The sequence below is a fragment of the Chrysochloris asiatica genome, unplaced genomic scaffold (assembly GCF_000296735.1).
Source record: "Chrysochloris asiatica unplaced genomic scaffold, ChrAsi1.0 scaffold00113, whole genome shotgun sequence".
Classification (NCBI taxonomy): domain Eukaryota; kingdom Metazoa; phylum Chordata; class Mammalia; order Afrosoricida; family Chrysochloridae; genus Chrysochloris; species Chrysochloris asiatica.
Genome location: NW_006408631.1, coordinates 10,427,057 through 10,447,487, shown reverse-complemented (window position 1 = coordinate 10,447,487; position 20,431 = coordinate 10,427,057). Strand labels below are relative to the sequence as shown.

Below are 20,431 nucleotides of genomic sequence, written 5' to 3'. Positions count from 1 at the left end.
ATAGTGTTATTTATTGGACAGTTGTGAGGATTTTTGTTCTCTTTACATTGAGATGCAATCCTTACTGAAGGCTGTTGTCTCTTATCTTCATCAGAATCTCAAGACCTCTTTGATTCCAGCAAGCAAGGTTCTTTCATCTGCATATGGCAGGTTGTTAATGAGTCAGTCTTTTTCAAATCCTGAAGCCACATTCTTCTTAAAATACTTTATCCGCATACAGATTGAGTAAGTATGATACAACCCTGGCATACGTTTTTTCCTGCTTCCAAACTACACCATATCATTCTATTCTAACAACTGCCTCTTGCTCTCTTTGCAGGTTCCTCATAAGCACAATTAAATGTTGTGGACTATCCATTATTTCCACTGGTCTCCACAGTTTGTTATGATCCACACAGTCAAATGCCTTTCCGTAGGCAATAAAGCCGTAGTAAACATCTTTCTTGTATTCTCTGCTTTCAGCCAAGATCCATCTGATGTCAGCAATGATATCCTTCATGAACTTTTCTGAATCTGGCGTGAATATCTGAAAGTTCACTGTCGATGTACTGATGCAATAATTTTTGAGTTATCTTTAGCAAAATTTACTTGCATGTGATATTAATAATATTGTTAAATGATTTCCACACTTTTTTGGGTTACCTTTCTTTAGAATGGGCACAAATTGGTTGGTCAGGTAACTGTCTTTCAAATTTCTTGGCATAGACAGTAAGTGCTACCATTACTGCATCCATTTTGAAACATTTCAATTGGTATTCCATTAATTCCGGAGGCCTTATTTTTCACCAATGCCTTCAGTGCAGTTTGGATTTCTTTTTTCAGTACTATCAGTCCTTGAACATATGGTACACTATGAACTGGTTGAGCACCAACCTATTCTTTTTAGTACAATGACTGTGTATTACTCCCATCTTCTCTAGATGCTTCCTGCATTATTCAATATTTTGCCCATAGACACCTTCAATATTGAAACTGAGGCTTGAATTTTTTCTTCATTTCTTGCAGTTTGAGAAATGCTGAGTGTATTCTTCCCTTTTGGTTTTCGAACTCCAGTTCTGTTCACATGTCTTCATAATTCTTTACTTTGTCTTCTTGAACTGTCCTTTGGAATTTTCTGTTAAGCACTTTTGTTTCATTTCTTCCCAGTCACTTTAGCTTCTCTATGCTCACTACCAAGTTTCAGAGTCTCTTCTGACACCCATTTTGGTCTTTTCTTTCTTTTTAATGATGTTTTTCTTTCTTCCTGTTTGATGTTCTTAATATCCTACAGTTCTTCTGGTGCTTGGCCATTAGTGCCTAATGCATCAAACCTGTTCTTGAGATGGTCACTAAATTGTTGTTGTTGTTACGTGCCGTGGAGTTGGTTCCAACTCATAGTGACCCTGTAAAGGGTTTCCAAGGCTGTAAATCTTTATGGGGGCAGAAGGCCTCATCTTTCTCCCATGGAATAGCTGGTCGTTTCGAACTGCCGACCTTGAGGTTCGCAGCCCGATTCGTAACCATCATATTTAAGGTCTTATTTTGGTTCTCATGGACTTGTTTTAATTTTCTTTAGCTTCTGTCTGAATTTGTGTATGAGCAATTGATGATCTGTTGCACAGGTGGCCACTGCTTTTGTTTTGACTGATGATTTTGATCTTCTCCATTGTCCCTTCCCACAGACATTGTCAATTTGATTCCTGTTATTCCATCTAATGAAACCTATATTGTTGAAAAATGTATTTGCAATGAAAAAGTTGTTGGTCTTGCAAAGTTCTGTCTTGCGATCTCCAGCATCGTTTCGATCACCAAGGCCATATTTTCCAAATACATTTCCTTCCTTGTCTCCAACTTTCGCATTCCAATCATCAGTGCATTTTGAGTGCATGATTGATAAGTTTCAGACTGAAGAATTTGGTAGAATTCTTCAGTTTCATCATCACTGACTTTAGTGGTTGGTTTGTAAATTTGAATAATAGTGGAATAAACTGGTCTTCCTGGTAGGTGTGTGAATGTTATCCTATCAAAGATAGCATTGTACTTCAGACTTGGTCTTGAAATGCTCTTTTTGATGATGAGTGTGGTGTCATTCCTCTTCAGTCTGTCATTCCCAGCACAGTAATCCATATGACTGTCTGATTCAAAATGGCCAATGCCAGTTCATTTCAGCATACTTATGCCTATAATACTGATAGTTATGAGTTCCATTTAATTTTTGATGACTTCTAATATTCCTGGAGTCCTGATATGGCACTATAGGATAAGCACTGGACTACTAACCACAAGGTAGGCAGCTCAAAGCCACCAGTCACTTCTCAGAGTTGCTATGAGTCAGAACCAACTCAACAGCACTTAACAACAACAACAGTTTTCCTATATTCATATTCATACATTGTACATTCCCCATTCTGGTTATTCATGGATGTTTTCAGTTATTTTGAGTTGTGCCCCATCATAAAATGAAGGTTCCAAAAGCTTTGCTTCATTCACATCATTATGGTCTACTCTCTTTTGAGGAGGTCACTTTTTCTCAGTCATATTTTGAGTGTCTTTTCACCTGAGGGGCTCATCTTCTGGCACTATATCTGGTAATGTTCTGCTGCGAGTCAAAGTTTTCAGTGGCTCACCATTCAGAAGGAGTCCTGGTGTGACACCATAGGATAAGAGGATACGCACTCAACCTCAAGGTCAGTTTAAACCACAAGGCCAGCAGTTCCAACTCACCAGCCACTCCTCAGAAACCCTATACAGTGTGGCTCTAAGTTGGAAGCAGCTTGACAGCACTTAACAACAACATTCAGAAATGGTCTGCCTCTCATTCTTCCTAGTCTGTCTTAGTCTAGAAGATTTGTTAAAACCTGTCCACCATTGGTGAACCTACTGATATTTAAAATACTTGTGGCATAGCTTCCAGCATCAATGCAACACACAAGCCACCGCAGTACAACAAACTGACAGACAAGTGGTGGGCATCATTCCTAGGGCTAAAAAAATTCTAAATTTTAATCTGGCCTTTCAAGTCACTAGGAAGGGATACTTGTCAAGATAGAAGGATAAAACATATTTTATTTTAAATATTTATACACATGGTATGTGGGCTTCCATTTGTTTTCTTGCCCCAGACTTCACCAATGGTAGAAGCAGGCCTGCATGCTGCCTATTCCTTCTCCCAGTTACTCATGTTCTCCAACATCTCAAACTTAGCAGTGCCACTGGGACAGATTCCCTACCTATCTGTCCATCTGACAACACAGTCCCTGTCCATAAGAAAGCTTAGAATGAACTAGGATATGTAGAGTCGGCCAAGCTTTGCTGAAACTAGAATTTGGAATATAACCAGGCACCAAAACCCAAACAAACAAAAGTCCCAGCTGACATCAAGTGTCTTTTAACTCATGGTAACCCAGTGTATGCCAGAGTAGAGCTGGGCTCCATGTTGTTTTTAATACCTAACATTTTGGAAAAAGATCACCAAGTCTTTCTTCTGAGGCACTTCTGGGTAGATGCCAAGCTCCAACTTCAGTTAACAGCCAAGTATGCTTACCATTTGAAAACCCAGGGACTCCTAACCAGGCAGAGGACCTAGGTTTTGCTCGAGTGTCTTATTTGAAAGCCTAGAATCATTTTCTTTTCATCTTTCTGATTTCCCCACCATCTGGCTGGTACAGTAGGGATTTTTAAAATTTTTTGACTTTGATTACTGAGTTAATTTCAGACTGAATGGGATAGCTGAGTTATACGATTGTCATGGCATGAATGATTAGCTAATTAACAAACATTTATAATGTGCTAGACACTGCACCCTCTCCAGTGGTGACTGTCTAGGCCTGCAGAACTGGGTGCCTCTCTCCTGCAGTCCTTGTAATATGGAAACATAGATCACAGCCAATAAGAAGGATGCTTCTTCATCCTTGGCTGACCCTGAAGGCAACTATGCTTTTATGGTTAAGAACATCTTGCCAAGGAAGGTCTGTATGAGTTCAGGGTAGTTTGATTTCCTTCAATAAGAAGAAATCTCTAAATAGTCCTCCAACTATCACTAAAATGACATAAAATTGCTCAGTTCTGTCAGGTCAGTTCTGATTCATAGTGACCCGTATAGGGTTTTCAAGAAGAAGCTGGCGAGTTTGAACTGCCAACCTTGTGGTTAACGAGACCTTGTGATCCAGTACTTCATCCTGCAGTGCCACACCAGGACTTCAAGATTATATACTGGGAAACAATAAATTAGAATTTCAATTCTATTTAAAGCAATGGCTAACATTTTCAGAAAGCTAACAAATCATCTTTAAATTCCTCCAATATTAGAAGCATTTTGTTTCCAGTACAGGATGATAAATTAATAATTTCCTTCTTTCGGGGTCTTGAGAAATGATGAATGGGATGGGAAAACCATAACTTTGCAGGTGCAGTTGCTGATTTTCTGTGAAATTATGTGATCTCGCTAGAAAGTCAGTAATTGAATGTCAGGTCACCAGCAGTGATTTCTCCCCCAAATGGAACCTGTCTGGCTCCACAATGCTTCAGGACTGATGGCTACCATCCAAAGATGTGGTGTGGCAGAAGGACAAGGAAAGCAACTTAATTCCTAAGAGCAGATTTTGAGGTCATGATGGAGAGCAACTTGGTCATGCGTTTCCAAAGAGCAGGTATGGACAAGGAATGATGTCAATTGGGTTTCACTTTTCCTCTCTATTGTCTGCAATGAAGAGCTGAAGAGCTCATATCTAACTTAAGCTTTACAAATGCCATAATACTGGGATGTGTGATTAATACAAAGGAGAAACATTTATTTAATTTGAATTTATTTTCAGAAAAGAAAGATGACATTTGCTACCACGAAATATGCAAAGCTGCTTCTATTTTATTTATTTTTTCCACAAGTATCTGTTGGATCCTCAATATACTATTCTGGGCACTGGGGATACAGCATTGTATAAAACAGATACTCCTCCTCCACCTTCAATGAGCTCTTGGTGGTAGAAGCAATGGAGAGAGAGCTAATAACTAGATAAAGTAAGTTAAGTCTACAGTTTATTATGTAGTCCCTGGATAGTGCAAATGGTTAAGTGCTAGACTTAGCAGGTTAGCAGTTAGAAACCAATCAGAAGTGTCTGGAGAAGCTTGAAAAGTCTATGGAGTCTTTCTATTCTGCACACGTGAGATCACCACGAATTGGTATCATCTCAACAACATCTAATAACATGGCTTATCTAATTGTGATATATGTTGTTGTTGTTAGGTGCTGGAGAGTCCGTTCCAATTCATAGCGACCCTGTATAGGGTTTCAGAGGAGCAACTGGTGAGTTTGAAACTGCCGACATTGGGATTCAAATAAAGCAGAAAAGGGGAATAGGAAATGTTGAGGACAGGGATGACATCATAGCAAATCTTCAAGGATGTGAGGTAGTGAGAGGGCGGACATTTATAGGGAGGAACATTCCAGGCTGAGGAATAGTGAATGCAAAGAAGTCATGTGATTTGAGTGGGGAGAGAAAGCATCATAAAGGGGGAAGACTGTGTGTGTGTGTGTGTTTTGTTGTTGCTGTTAAGTGCTATCGAGTTGGTTCTGATCCATAGTGACCCTGTATAGGGTTTCGGAAGAGTGGCTGGTGAGTTTGAACTGCCGACCTTGTGGTCCAGCACATTAGGGGGTCCTAAAAATCAAGTTGTTGTTGTTGTTATGTGCCATGGAGTCGGTTCTGACTCAGAGAGACCCTGTCAGGGTTTCCGAGGCTGTAAATCTTTACGGGAGCAGAAAGCCTCATCTTTCTCTCGCAGGACAGTTGGTAGTTTCGAACTACTGACCCTGAGGTTCGCAGCCCGATTCGTAACCACTACGCTACCAGAGCTCCTTAAAAATCAAGTAGTACCTGGGAAGTCACAGCAAAATCTTTAGTTTTAACTCAGTGAAACAGAACGGAAGACACAAATATACATTCTGAATAGGGCAGAAGTTTCTTTGCAACTGTTATAGAAACAGATGGAACATCTCATTGCACAAAGCCACAGTTGGGCCCTGTACAAAGTGAGTTAAACACAGCTTTCCCACCCACCCCCGCCCCCAATTGCTTGACATGAGTGAACTGGAGTCAATCTCCTCCTTCAGTTCTGCCCCTTCAGCTGCTGCCCCGCATAGGAAATTGAATTCGCATGCCCATTACCATCATGGGCTGCCTGACATTTACTTTCTTTTCCTTCTGTGACCTGTCTTCTAACGTCTATGCTGGGAAACTTGTACAATATTTTTGCTACTGACTTTTCCTACCACCAATCTTTATCTTCTTTCCAGCTCTGTGTCTTTGTTGGGTGGGCAGTCTCTATTTCTCTTTCTTAGGTGTTTCCCCATAAAGATTGAGTGGAAAAAAGAAGTAGATTTTTTTTTTTTCCACCAACAACTGTAGAATAATGTGCCATAGATATATTACAGAGACCAGTCTATTATTAATACTGAAACTGATACACATCATAAGCATGCTTGTATTTTTGTACTGCTCTTTATTTTCCCGTCTTTGCACTTCGTACATGACTGTGTTTATTTATGTGCCGTGCCATAGTCGTAATTATAATAATTAATTAGGACCATAGCAGAAGCATCCCTTTATAAAGAAAGGCAGCAATTATATTTGTTTGCCTTGCTTGGTATAACTCACAACATGACTCCATGTACCAGAGAAGACATAATAAATACAATCTGCAATAAGCCCACATTTTGGTGATTTTCAATACTTCCCAAATCCTGAGCCAATACATTTCATGGCATATTCAACAGTATTCATTGAACTACATAGGATGTTCGACCTTTGATCCATGGCAATCTTTCCACCTGGACTGCTCTCTTTTCCATGCAGATCTGAGTAGGGTTCTCTACCATCAGTTGGGAAAGAAAATATGAGCCATACGTGCCAAACTTCATCTCTCATACTTCGGACATATTGTCAGGAGGGACCAGTCGCTGGAGAAGGATATCATGTTTGGTAAGGTGGAGGGTCAGAGAAGACCCCCAGCGAGATGGATTGGCAAAGTGGCAGCATTAATGGACTCAAGTATTGCAGCAATGGTGAGGTTGGCCCAGGATCAGGCAGTGTTTTGTTCTGTTGTGCAAAAGGTTGCTATGAGTCGATACCAACTCGATGGCACCTAACAACAGTTAGGTGCCATCTGCTGCACTTTGAAATGACAGACCAAGTCATGCTATTCTCAGTTTGCTCTTCTTTAACTTCCTCTCTTTCACCACCTTCTCAATCATTTGTGCATACCTCTCTCTTTCATTGTATTGTAATCCTTGAGGGAGATGTTTTTCATCTTATTTTCCTCATTCTTCCTTTTCCTGTCATGCTTACTCCTGTTCATTTGCTATCATAGATGGCCATCTTTCTACAAAACTCACTGTACTTCTAAAACATTATCTTCTCATAGCCTCTAGAACACCACAGCCTCCTGGTTTTCCCTTGTCCTCTCTGGACACTCCTGGTCAGTTCCTTTGCTAGTTTCTCCTCTCTTCAGCCCCCAAATTATGATATTCTACATGGATTGGTGGTTGGCCCATTTTTCTCTATCTCCATTCTCTCCCTAAGTGATCTCATCCATTTTCACGCCTTGAAATAATATCTCTATTCTGGCAGCTTTGAGATTTATGTCTTTTGTCTAGACCTCCTCTTTGAGACCCAGACTCATATATCCAACTGTCTACTCACATCAGTACTTGGACATCTCCCATGCCCCAAAGAGAACACTTGAATTCTAGTGTTTAGCTCCTCTTCCCACCTCTTTCTTGCCCTCAAATATCAGACTGTTCCTCCTCTGGCCTTCTCCATCTTGGTAAATGCTATTACCATTTACTGATTCCTTGTTGTTGTTGTTGTTAAGTGTTGTCAAGTTAGTTTGACTCAAAGCAACCCTGTATAAGGGTTCTGAGGAGCAGCTGGTAGGTTTAAACTGCTGAATTTGTGGTTAGCAGTCCTGTGATTATCCTACAATGCTATCTATTAAATGTTTTGGATCTACTTTCAGAATGTTTTTAGAACCCACTCATCTCTCTTCATCTCCAATACAACACTCTAGTCTTACATCAAATATTTTTCTAAAAGACAAATCAGCTACCAGGTATTTTAAGGCTTTTCGAAACTTCTCATTGCAATTAGAATCAATTTCAAGTCTTTTCATGGCTTTTGAGGTTCAGCATTAACTGACTTCAACCAATTTCTTTAACCTCTTTTTTTTCCCCAAATCTCCCTCGTGTCTGCCCTCTAGCTTTATTTTAATTCCTATAACAAGCTAACCTATAGGGTATAATGCTCACAGGACTTGAAAAGTCCAAAGTAGCCTCTGTGACCACTCTCCCCACATTGCAGCAGCGTCTCTATGCGTCAGTGAATGAGGTCCAGGTAGTATTTCTTTTAGTTTTGATTATAGCTGCCTGTCAAGTTGCCTGGCCAAATGAAGGAGACATTCCAGCTTCTCCCATACGCTGGACAGTTATGGAGTAACTACAGGAATGATTAGGGAACATGGAAGTAAGCATGCCATATACACAGAACATTATTGGGGCCCAGATAACGAGCTGCTCACAGGTAGGATGAAGGATATCAGTTTACAATCAGCTTCTAACCAATGGTATGGAACCCTGGAGTCCATACTGAGCCCTATGGTGGACCAGCCAGTGTCCCTGGCTGCTCAGGCTGTAGCAGACCTTGGTGAAACTGAAAAGGTGTGCATCAGGATGTCCAGGCTGCAGGGATGCAGGCGGGGGCAAAGCAGGCAAATAAAACAAGCAATAAGAAAGGTTTGAATTACTAGGAAGCAAATGTGGGTTGACTTGCTTCCTTCCAGGGAAAAAAAATGACAAACAGCCTAACATGGCCCTGGTGAAACTGTGGCATAAACTCCACCCTGAGCAGCAATTCATCAGGGGAAAGAACTTTCAAGGGCCCTCTGCACCCCAGCATGGAAAATGCCAACATCCCTTGATTAGGGGTGGAGTCAAGGTCCCCCCAGCCCTTGGAGATGGAGACTACTGGGGTACTGGAGTGAAATGAACTATCCATTGTTCTCCAAGGATTAAACAAACTATTTTAACGCTAGTGGACACCAGGACTGAATGCACCCTGATGGGTATGGAGGCAGCACAGGTAAGTACACCTGGTGGTTTTTACTCTGCAGATTGGCCATTTGCTCCCCCCCCCCAAAGGAATAAAAAATATACATTCCTCCTTTCTCAAATGTACCCTACCTAGGGATAGACCTACTTGGAAGGATAACACTTAAGGCCACAACAGGAGTGTTCCATTTAAGGGTCTCTGTGTAAAATCTGTTATTCAAGAATGGGTGAAGTGGATCCCAGTCCACTTAGTCCCCCTCACTGGGTGGTTAACATCAAGCAATACTGTCTACCTGGGGAGCATGAGGATATCATGGCCACTGTAGCTGAACTTGCCTGGGTAGGGATTATTAGACCTACTCATAATCTATTCAATAGTCTAATATGGTCAGTGGGAAGCCAGTTATGGCATATGACCGTAGACTGATGAGCTCAATAAAGTGGTACTCCCCTCATCATGTGACCCTGCCTAACATTGATTCCCTCATCAATGATACTGCAGAATGCTTGGGTACCTATTTGTGCCTGACCTAGCTAATGTCTTTTTTAATGTCTCCACTGACTCTTGACAGCCAAGACCAATTTGCCTTTGAATGGCATGGAGAAACTAGACATTCACAACTCTCCCCTAGGGTTGTCCACAGCCCCACAGCATGGCATGGGCTAGTTGCCCCGTACCTAGAAAACTGGCATAAACCCACTGGTTTCCACCTGTTCCATTATATTGTTGATGTCATGTTAACCTGGGATTCTCTGTCTTTGCTTCACCAAGCAGTTCCACAGCTAGTGTCACACCTGACTTCCAGAGGATCAACAATGCCAAACTGCAGGGCCCTGCATCATCTGTCAAATTCTTGGATGTTGTATGGTTGGGTAAGATAAAAGTGGTTCCCAAGGCAGTGGCTACACAGAAAAATGGGGCTTAAAGGGTAACATATACTTTAGGCCATCGCCAAGGAGATGGGCCTTCCCTTCTCCATGAAACAAATTGTGTAAGCTTGTCCACAGTGCCCTCGCTGCTTATTAGAATGACATAAATATATTCCCTACCAGATGGGCAGAATACCCTGGGAGGACATGCCAATGAAATGTTGGCAAGTGGATTACATGGGATCCCTCCCTATGTCTGATATTGCAGTTCACCCTTGGCATGTTCAGATACCATTACAGGGCTCTTACAAGCATACCTGTGCAAACGGGCTACTAAGTGTTCCACTATTCAAGGTCTCTCCAAGCTCTGTGTGGCACCTCCATGACATCAGTAATGATCGAGGGACCCACTTCACTAGCCATGAGGTCCAGGAGTTGGCAGATGGCCTGGGTATTGCATGGCATTTTCACCTCCCATACAATCATACTGCAGCTGGGCTAGTAAAACGAATGAATGGAATCCTGAAGCAAACCCTATGGCAGGACACACACTCAATACAACAGTGGACTCGGAGACTGCCAGAAGCTCTGTGATGCATCAATGAATAGCAAAGGCAGGCTCGACCCAGTGCCTATCAACTGCTCATATAGGGACCACAGAAGGCCATAAGAATCTAAATATCTGCTGCAAGTGACTGCCCTTGCCAGTGCCTAGAGATTCTCATATTTTCTCTTGTGGTTGCCTCAGGATCTAGCCTTGGGGCAGTCCATTGTTGCCCTTCCCTGGGTATGGCACACTTTTTCCTCTTTGTTCCTCAGACCTTAAGGATGGTCCATGCTTTCTGAAATTACCATCATTGGTTTTACCTCAGAGCCTCCTGGAGGATAAGCACTGGATTGCTATCCACAAGGTTGGCAGTTCGAGACTACCAGTTGCTCCTTGGGAGAAACATGAGGTTGGTTGCTCCCACAAAGACTTACAGCCATACAGACTCTATATGGGGTAAGTATGAGTTGGAACCAACTTGATGGCACTTAAGAACAAAACAATATCTGTTTAATCAATTCCCTATACCACAGACTATCAAATTTTATGTGTCAGAATTAACTGGAGTACTTGCTAATCTCTTCAGTAGAGAGTCTGTGATTCAGTGGTCGTGGTGATTCTGTGCTGTAGAGTTGGTTCCCACTCAGAGCGACCCACTATAGGGTTTCTGATGCTGTCTTTACTATGGGAGCAGAAAGCCTCATATTTCTCCTGTAGAACTACTGGTAGTTTCAAACTGCTGACTGTGACCGTGAGATTAGCAGCCTGACTCATAACTATGACATTACCTGAGTGCCTTTGTGATTCAATAGGTCTAGAATAAACAGATAAAACCAGTTGCTGTCAAGTTGACTCTGAGTCAAGGTGACCCCTTGTGTGTCAGAGTAGAATTGTGCTTCATGGAATTTTCAGTGTCTGAGTTTTGGGAAATAGAGCTCCAGGACTTTCTAACAAGAAACCTCTGGGTGGACTTGAAATCCTAACCTCTGGGTGGACTTGAAATCCCAACTTGAGTGTGTTGAACATTTGCATCCAAGGTTTGGGATATTGTTGTTGTTGTTAGGTGCCATTGAGTTGGTACCAACAAATAGTGACCGTATGCACACCAGAATGAAACACTGCCCAGTCCTGGACTAACCTCACAATTGTTGCCCTGTTTGAGTCCATCGATGTTGCCACTTTGCCAATCCATCTCGCTGGGGGTCTTCTTCTTTTTCTCTGACCCTCCACCTTACCAAACATGATACCCTTCTCCAGTGACTGGTCCCTCCTGACAATATGTCCAAAGTATGAGAGACCAAGTTTGGCCATCCTGGCCTTCAAGGAGCACTCTGGCTGGACTTCGCCCAAGACAGAACTGCTTGTTCTTTTGGCAGCCCATGGTACTTTCAATATTCTCCTCCAACACCATAACTCAAATGCGTCAATTCTTCTACTATCTTCCTTATTCACTGTCCAGCTTTCGCATGCATATGAGGTTATTGAAAATGCCATGGCTTGGTTCAGGCATACCTTAGTCCTCAAGCTGACATCCTTTTTGCTCTTCAACACTTTAAAAGGTCTCATGCAGCAGATTTGCCTAAAGCAATACATTGTTTGAGTTCTTGGCTGCGGCTTCCATAAGTGTTGAGGGTTGATCCAAGATAAATGAAGTCCTTGACAACTTCAATCTTTTCTCCATTGATAAGAATGTTGCTTGGGATAGGACCTGAGAATTTGCTTTTCTACAAACATCCCAGATGCTACTGGTCTGAGGACAACTCCTAGAGAACCACTGCCCTGGATTAGATTTCCTTTGTTAAAAGTGTGTACATCATGATTCTAGCTAGACCATTGATGTTGTGCTTACCTGAAATGAAACTCAAGAGATATAATCCTAGTGGACCATACAGAGTTTCAAAGGGCTTGCCAAAAGCATTGTACATGAAGAAGGCTGTCCCCACCATGGTTAAAAGAATAAGAATCGTAGAGAAGAGGATGACATTGACGTGGATGCTCACTGGGATCACTTTGAGCAAATCTGGGAAAACTGAAGACAAAACAAAGATTAGAAGTTACATTGTCAGTAGGCTGCAAGTATAACTTTAAAAATTAAACCCCTCCTAAATTTTTTTAACATCAAAAATAATTAAATTCCTTCAAATGAGTATATTGTCATTTACTAATTTGTAAGAGACTCACCCGAAGGTTTAAAGATAAAATTATTTTATAGAATTCATCATCTCAGACTAGCAAAGGTGAAATTTAAGGGAATTTCGTTTCTTACCCTGGGTGATACATAATTACTTATATAAATGAGCACTGATTTTATAGTCCAATAGTACATCTTGCTGACCAAATTATTAATGAAAATTCTCAGTACTTTATTTTTTTTAATCTTTCTTTATATGTAATGACATTTCAGCTAGGGATGTTTTGAGGAAATTCAAACATAAGGAGGTTGTTATATTTTCTTTGCTATAAAAACTTGGTTTCTAACCCACACCAAGATTAAAGAATGGGGTATCTTCGGGCAAGTTCACTATTTTGATGTAGTACAAAGCTGTGGGAAAATAATTTCTCATGATACAAGAAATATTTTCCATTTAGAAAACATGCCAAATCTATTTCTAAATTTTATGTTCAGGGAAAGTTTTTCTTCTTTGCAGAGGAAATAAAAGATAAATGTAGGGTTTGTCTGATTTGGTGAGGCTTCAGCATATTTGGTATCAGCAAACTTGGAAAGATCAGTCTGGGGAAACTGAGTTCAGTTGTTTAATTCTCCAAACATTTATTAAGTAATTAATTTCTTTATTGAGGACCTACTATGTGTCAGGCATTGTTCTTGGTGCTGAGAATAGAATCATAAGACAAGATAGATAAGGTTCCTGCTACCACAGCTTATAACCTACTGGGAACAGCAGATAATAACAAGTAAAGTAAATAAATAAATGTAATAGTTCCTCTCCAACGATATGGAGTCCTGGTGTGGCACTGTAGGATAAGCATTCGACCTCAAGTTCAGTTTGAACCACAAGGTCGGTGGTTCAAACTTAGCAGCCTCTCCTCAGAAACACTAAACAGGGTCTCTATGAGTAAGAACTGACTCGTAGCCAGCATGTAACAATAACAACAAATTTCCAAAGATGGTCACTGTCAGTTCTTTCCCTCTTTTTATATACATGTCACTTCCCTTTTAAGAAGTAGAATTTATTCCTCGATCCTTTGAAACTGAGCAAGCCCTAAGTGTTTTGACCATCTGAATATGGCAGAAGAACATATGCCAAATCAGGTCTATTGTATAAGATGACTGGTACTTTCCACTTCTTTTCTCTTGAAAGTTTAAGCTACCATGTAAGAGGTCCAGGCCACCCTGCAGGAGAGAAAGGTTGCCTGGAGGAACATCAAGACACCAGGCACATGAAGGAAGAAGCAATCTTAGACGTCCAGCCCAGAAAAGCCTATAGATGACTCCAACCCCTATTGCTATGTAACTGCGACAATCTGAGAGACCCAAGTAAGAACTGCTCAGCTGAACTAAGTCGACCTACAGAATCAGAATAGATAAAAAATAATTGTTGTAAAAACTGAGCTTTGGGGCATTCATCATCCTGTGGTAATAAGATACTTTCAGATGGTGATAAATGCTATGGGGAAATAAAATATAAGTCCCTTGGTGGTACAAATGGTTAATGCACTTGACTGCTATAGAAGATTGGAGGTTAAGACCACCCAGAGTCATCTTTAAAGAAAGGTCTGGTGGTCTTTAAATGTCCTACCAAAACATTAATCATGGGAAACCCTATGGAGCACAATCCTACTTTAATACACATGGAGTTGTGATGAGTTGGGGCGGACTTGACGGCAACCGGTACTGGTACTGGTACTTGGTAATTGGATTTCAAGTGATCAGGAAGTAGATGGTGGCAGTAACATCTCAACTAATAACCTGAATGTTAAGAAGGAAGTCTACTAAGATATGGGGGAAGAGCATTCCAGGGAAAAATTGAGACAGGAAGGAGACAGTGAAACTAAGCCTGGTAAGTGAAAGGGAGGTGGAAGTCAGAAAGTTATTCTGGGGTTAGATCACTATACCACTTGTTGCTGTTAAGTGCTGTTGAGTCGGTTCCAACTCATAGTGACCCTGTATGGAGTTTCTGAGGAGCGGCTGGTGAGCTTGAACTGCCGTCCTTGCAGTCCAGTGCATTAACCCACAGCTCCATCCTGGTATATTAACCATGGCAAGGAGTCTGCTTTTTACTCTAAATTCACTTGGGAGCCACTGGAGGGATTTAAGTAAGAGAGTGACATACTACATTCAAGCTCACTCTGGCTGTTGAATGTTGTTGTTGTTGAGTGCAGGGTTTCCGAGGAGTTACTGCTATGTTTAAACCGCCAACCTTGCAGTTAAAATTGACCTTGTGGTCCAGTGCATTATCCTGCAGGAATGGGGGTGGGGTGGGGGTGCAAGTGTGAAAGCAGGGAGAACTGAGAAGCCTATTTACTGAGGTGAGAGATGGGGCATGGCCTAAGATGGCAGCAGTAGAGGTGATGAGAAGTCAGATTTGGGACACATTTTGGAGACAGCAGATGAGACTAGTTAAAAGAAAGGAATCAAGGAATGTTTTAAATAAATGATAATGCTATTAACTGAGACAGACTAGTAAAAGAAGCAGGTTTGGACATGGAGTTGCAAAGTGACAAAGAGTTCTTTTTTAGAAATGTTAAGTTTGAGTTGCCTTCTAAGTTGTTGTTAAATGCCATGGAGTCAGTTCTGACTCATAGCGACCCTTTATAGGGTTTCTGAGGAGCAGCTGGTGGGTTTGAACTGCTGACCTTGTAGTTTACAGTCCAGTGCTGATCCATAGCTCCGCACCAGAAGACTTCTAAGTAGAGATACTAAAGTTGATTTTTATCTCTGGAGATCCAGAGAAAAGACTGGGTTATTTAGCAGGGCAGGGACTAGTATGAGACAAGCAAGGTGCTTAGAGTGCAAAATTTTAGAAGATACTCACTCTCTGGGGCCAAACTTGCCCTTGCATGAACCAAAAGTTAGTGTCTCCTTAAATTTTATGCGCAAAGTGCTTCAAAGGCTAAACTCTAGAGCTGGTGCTTGAATTTAAACCCCAGGAAATAGATACAGGGCCAGAAGGAGCCCTAGTGCTCACTGTCTCATGTTCTCCAAAGCTCTTGCATCCAGCACAAAAGAGGAGGAGCCAGCCAAGAAGACAAAAAAGAGCAGTCTGTGCATTAGGAGCAAAACTAGAAGACTGAATGCCAGGAAAGACTTGGTGGAGGGGCATGGGATATTTCAAGGAGGAGGAAGTGGTCAGAAGTGCAGATGCAGGTCCCAAGGCGATAGTACTCTCCTCTTGATCATGAGTCATAAAAGATACCAGGTGAGGAAGTTGGACTGGTTCAGAATAAACCCTTCACCACTGCTAGATATAGCCAACCAACCACACATGTACCTACACAAAATCTGCTTAGTACTATTGGATAGGGAGTGTCCTCTTCATAAATGCAGACCAGGTTAGTTGTATTCTGATGGTGTTCACCACAGCATCCCACTCATGGGTTGTAGCTGTCATTTGACTGCTGAGGTTAAAATTTACTATATTTAACTTATTATAATAAGAGAAATGCACATTAACACTATGAAATGCTGTTTCCCACGTATTTACAAAAATAAAGATATTTATAAAAATAAAGATCTGGTGTTAGCTAGGGTATAGGAAATGGGGATCTTAGTGCATCTTAGTCAGAGAAAAAGAGGAAGACCCCTAACGAGATGGATAGACCAAGTGGCAGCATCGATGAACTCAAGCGTGGTAACAGTAGTGAGTTTGGCGCAGTGTTTCATTCTGCTGTGCATAGGGTTGCTGAGTCGGTGCCGAGTCGATAACACCTGACAACAACAACAACAGTGCTTTTTTTTTTTTTTTTTTACTGGAAGTGCAAGTTAGTACAACCTTTTTTGCTGTAGTTTGGCAGCACTTAGAAGGTATTAAAATGAATATAACCTTTGGCCCAGAGATTTCTCTTCCATAAATTTACCCCAAGAGATCTTCGTATATCAATCCAATAAAGCATGTACAAGGATATTCACTGTAGCATTTTTGTAACAATAAGAATTTGAAAAGAGTTTACATGTCCAAAAATAGTGCATGTATACAATGGAATACTGTTATTGTTGTTAAGTGCCGTTGAGTGGATTCTGACTCATAGAGACCCTGTACTGGGTTTCTGAGGAGTGACTGGTGGGTTTGAACTGCCAACCTCACGGTCCAGTGCCACACCAGGATTGCATAATGGAATACTAGCCAATGATCAAAAGGAGTGAAACAGATACATAAAAGCAAGTATAGAATTATCACCAAATGTGATGTTATATGAAAAAACAAGCCAAAGAAATGAAAAGAAATGTGTATCTTTCTGTCATCTGGTGAAAAGCAAAAAAGGGATGTAAATAACAAGTATTAAGCACTTTTCTAATATTACCTGATTTAATACTCTCAATAACCTCAAGACAAGTATTCTTATTGGTCCCACTTAATAGGAGAAAAAACTGAGGCACAGATGCTACACAATTATACACATAATAAGTGGCAGAAGAGGAATTTGAGCTCATGTTCTCCTTCTTCTCCACTGTGCTCAGGGACAGGCCTGCTTGTTGAAGCATAGACTATTTCTAGTAGCCTATACATAACACTAAGGAGCTCTGGTAGCGTAGTGGTTACGAATCGGGCTGCAAATCTCACGGTCAGCAGTTCAAAACTACCAGCTGTTCCACGGGAGAAAGATGAGGCTTTCTGCTCCTGTAAAGATTTATAGCCTTGGAAACCCTGTACACAGTCATTATGAGTCAGAACCGACTCCACAGCACATAACAACAACATACATAACACTGGAAGCGTTGCTTCTGGACAAGGAGTCAGGAATATTTCATGACATGTATTTTTGCATAAGTTGAAAAGAAAAATATTTTTGCCTTGTTTAAGTGTTATCTGTTCAATAAATAAGTATATTAATAATTAAATTAACAAATTACATTTGCAAATTCCTGTATCAAGAATGGTTATACAACTTGAAAAATATAAGTAATGCTACATGTAGACATTGTTGAGAATAGTGTACGTTTTGTTATGTATATTTTCATTACAATAAAAGTTTCAAAAATTCTTCTTACTGTTAATAGGTTAAAAGGAACTTAAGAGATGTACTAACCAGATGCAATGTGTGAGTTTGGTCAGCAGATATGGTTTGCAATTAGAACAAATCATTTATAAAAAAGACAGCCATGTGTATCATATTTGTTGGGCAAAGTTTCAGAAAGGTGGGTAGTTTCAGCAATGACACTATTTCAAGGAGCCACACCTCTGGAACATCATTTCAGGTGTCAAAGATTCACCCCTCCTGGTGTGGCACTGTAGGATCAGCACTGGACTGCAAATCACAACGTTGGCAGACTCAATACAGGGTAGCTATGAGTCGGAACCAACTCTACGGCACTTAACAACAACATAGTGTAGTTACTCACACAACCAAAAAAATTGCTGCCTGAGTCCCAGGTGTAATGCACCAGCATTTAAATTGGTAAAAACAAGTCTCCATAATCATGATGTTATTTTTGGTGCTGTCGAGTTGGCTTTAACTCACAGCATCCTCTGCACAGCAGAACGAAGCACTGCCTGATCCTGTACCATCTTCACAATTGTCATTATGTATGAGTCCATTGGTGCAGCCACTGTGTCGATCCACCTCACTAAGCGCCTTTCTCTTTTTCACTGACTTTCTACTCTACCAAGTGTGATGTCCTTTTCTAGCAACTGGCCCCTCCTGATAACACGCCAGAAGTACACCATCCTTTCTTCTAAGGAGCATGCTCTTCTAGCAGTCATTGTACTTTCAATATTCTTCATCAACCATAATTCAAGTGCATCAATTCTTCCCTGGTCTTCCTTATTCACTGTTTAGCTCTCACATGCATATGTTGTTGTTGTTGTTGTTGTTGTTAAGTACCGTGGAGTCGGTTCCGACTCATAGTGCCCCTGCACAGGGTTTCTGATGCTGCAAATCTTTATGGGAGCAGAACGCTTCATCTTTCTCCCGCGGAACTGCTAGTAATTTTGAACTGATTACCTTGAGGTTAGCAGCCTGATTCGTAACCACTACGCCACATGCATATGAGGCCATTGAAAATACTATGGCTTGGATCAGATGTTTTCAAACAGTTTTCAAAGTGATATCCTTGCTCTTTAACATTCAAAGAGGTCTTTTGCAGTAGATTTGTCCAATGTAATATGTCGTTTGATTTCTTGACTGCTGCTTCCATGAGCATTGATTGTGGATCTGTGTAAGATAAAATCCTTGATAATTTCAATCTTTTCTCAGTTTATCATGATGTTGCATATTGATCCACTTGTAATGATCTTTGTTTTCTTTACAGTGAGTTGTAATCCACACTGAAGGCTCTGTTCTTTGTGCTGCAAGTGTTCAGTCCTCTTCACTTTCAACAAGCAAGGTAGTGTAAACTGCATTGTTAATGAGTCTTCCTCCAATCCTGATGCTTCTTTTCCATATAATTCAGCTTCTCAAATTGTTTGCTCAGTATACAGATTGTTAGTATAGTGAAAGAATATAACCCTGGTGCACACCTGTCAATGTACTGCTACAAATGATTATCTTTGGAAAAATTTTACTTGCATGTGATATTAATGATATTGTGCCATAATTTCCACATTCTGTAGGGCCATCCTTCTTTGAAATGGACACAAATGTGGAACTCTTCTAGTCAGTTGGTCAGGTGAATGTCTTCCAAATTTCTTGGCATAGACTAGTGAGTGATCCTAGTGTCACATTTCCCCCCTGGTCCTTCTTGCTCTCAGAGAATTAATCCCAATGAGTCGCCACTTCTCAGTCACACATGAACAACAAGCATTCACTTAGAAGCTCTTTATTGCAAAGCAAAAGTACACTTCAGAGAGAGAAGCGTGTCTGTCTCTGTGAGTGGAGAAGACCCTTTGGGGCTGGGGTGCACTGAATATAAAGGTATGGGGTCTCTTCCTCCAAGAGTGGGCTAATACATATTGATTAGGAGATTGGTAAACTGAATATTTATCATTTTTTAGTAAAAGAGCACAGGCTTCTTATAAATGGAGTACCTTCTGCAGTTGTCAGCTCTAGGCGTTATCTTCATGGGTTGTCTGCCTGCAGCCAGCTGCTTCTATTAGGGTTTCAGGTCCTGATATCCTTTTCTTTGTCTCCAGGCTGTTTTTCTCAGTGTTACTATTCTTGTTGTACTAGTGATATTTTTCCCCCTGTTTAGTAGGAAGAGACTCAGGGCAAAGGGGTCCATAAGAAGCCAGGGTAACAGAGGCCGAGAGCCCAGGGGTCCTAACCTGTCCCTGACACTAGTGCTGCTTCAGTATGTTAAAACATTGCAGTTGGTATTCATTCTATCAATTCCTGGAGCCTTGTTCTTTACTAATGCCTTCAGAGTAGCTTGGACTTATTTCTTCAGTACCATCTGTTCTTGATCATATGCTGCCTTCTGAAATGGTTGAATGTCGACCAATTGTTTTTGGTACTTACTCTGTGTATTCCTTGCATCTTCTTCTTTTTCTTTTTCTTTTTTTTTAAGTTTTTTTTTGTGTGAATTGAGTGATAATTTATAAGGCAGAACATCGGTTTTGTACTCATCTAATTCGTATTTTGTTTCATTGCAATTACAATCCCCTCTATGAACCATCAGTTAACAATATTTACCTTTACTCCCTCTTTTTTTTTTTTTTTTTTGTAACACAAAAGGATTACAGGAATAAATAATCGGTTTAACAATCACACGGCATGTTTTGCAATCCTGCCTCCTGCCCGCCAGCACACAGCCTGTCTCTTTCCATGAATCTAGAGTCCTCAGCTGCTCGGTCTTTCCATGCCATCATCTCTGTCTCCAT

The 20,431-nt window shown here is 40.9% G+C and overlaps 1 protein-coding gene across 1 annotated transcript in view; it reads right to left on the bottom strand.

Moving 5' to 3' along the window:
* The window catches only part of CLRN1 (clarin 1), a 79,350-nt gene that overhangs the window by 4,836 nt on the left and 54,083 nt on the right, over positions 1-20,431 (bottom strand). The window contains exon 2 of the mRNA XM_006867984.1: positions 12,346-12,525. Coding sequence (XP_006868046.1) covers positions 12,346-12,525 — 180 coding nt within the window. The remainder of the gene's footprint in view (positions 1-12,345; positions 12,526-20,431) is intronic.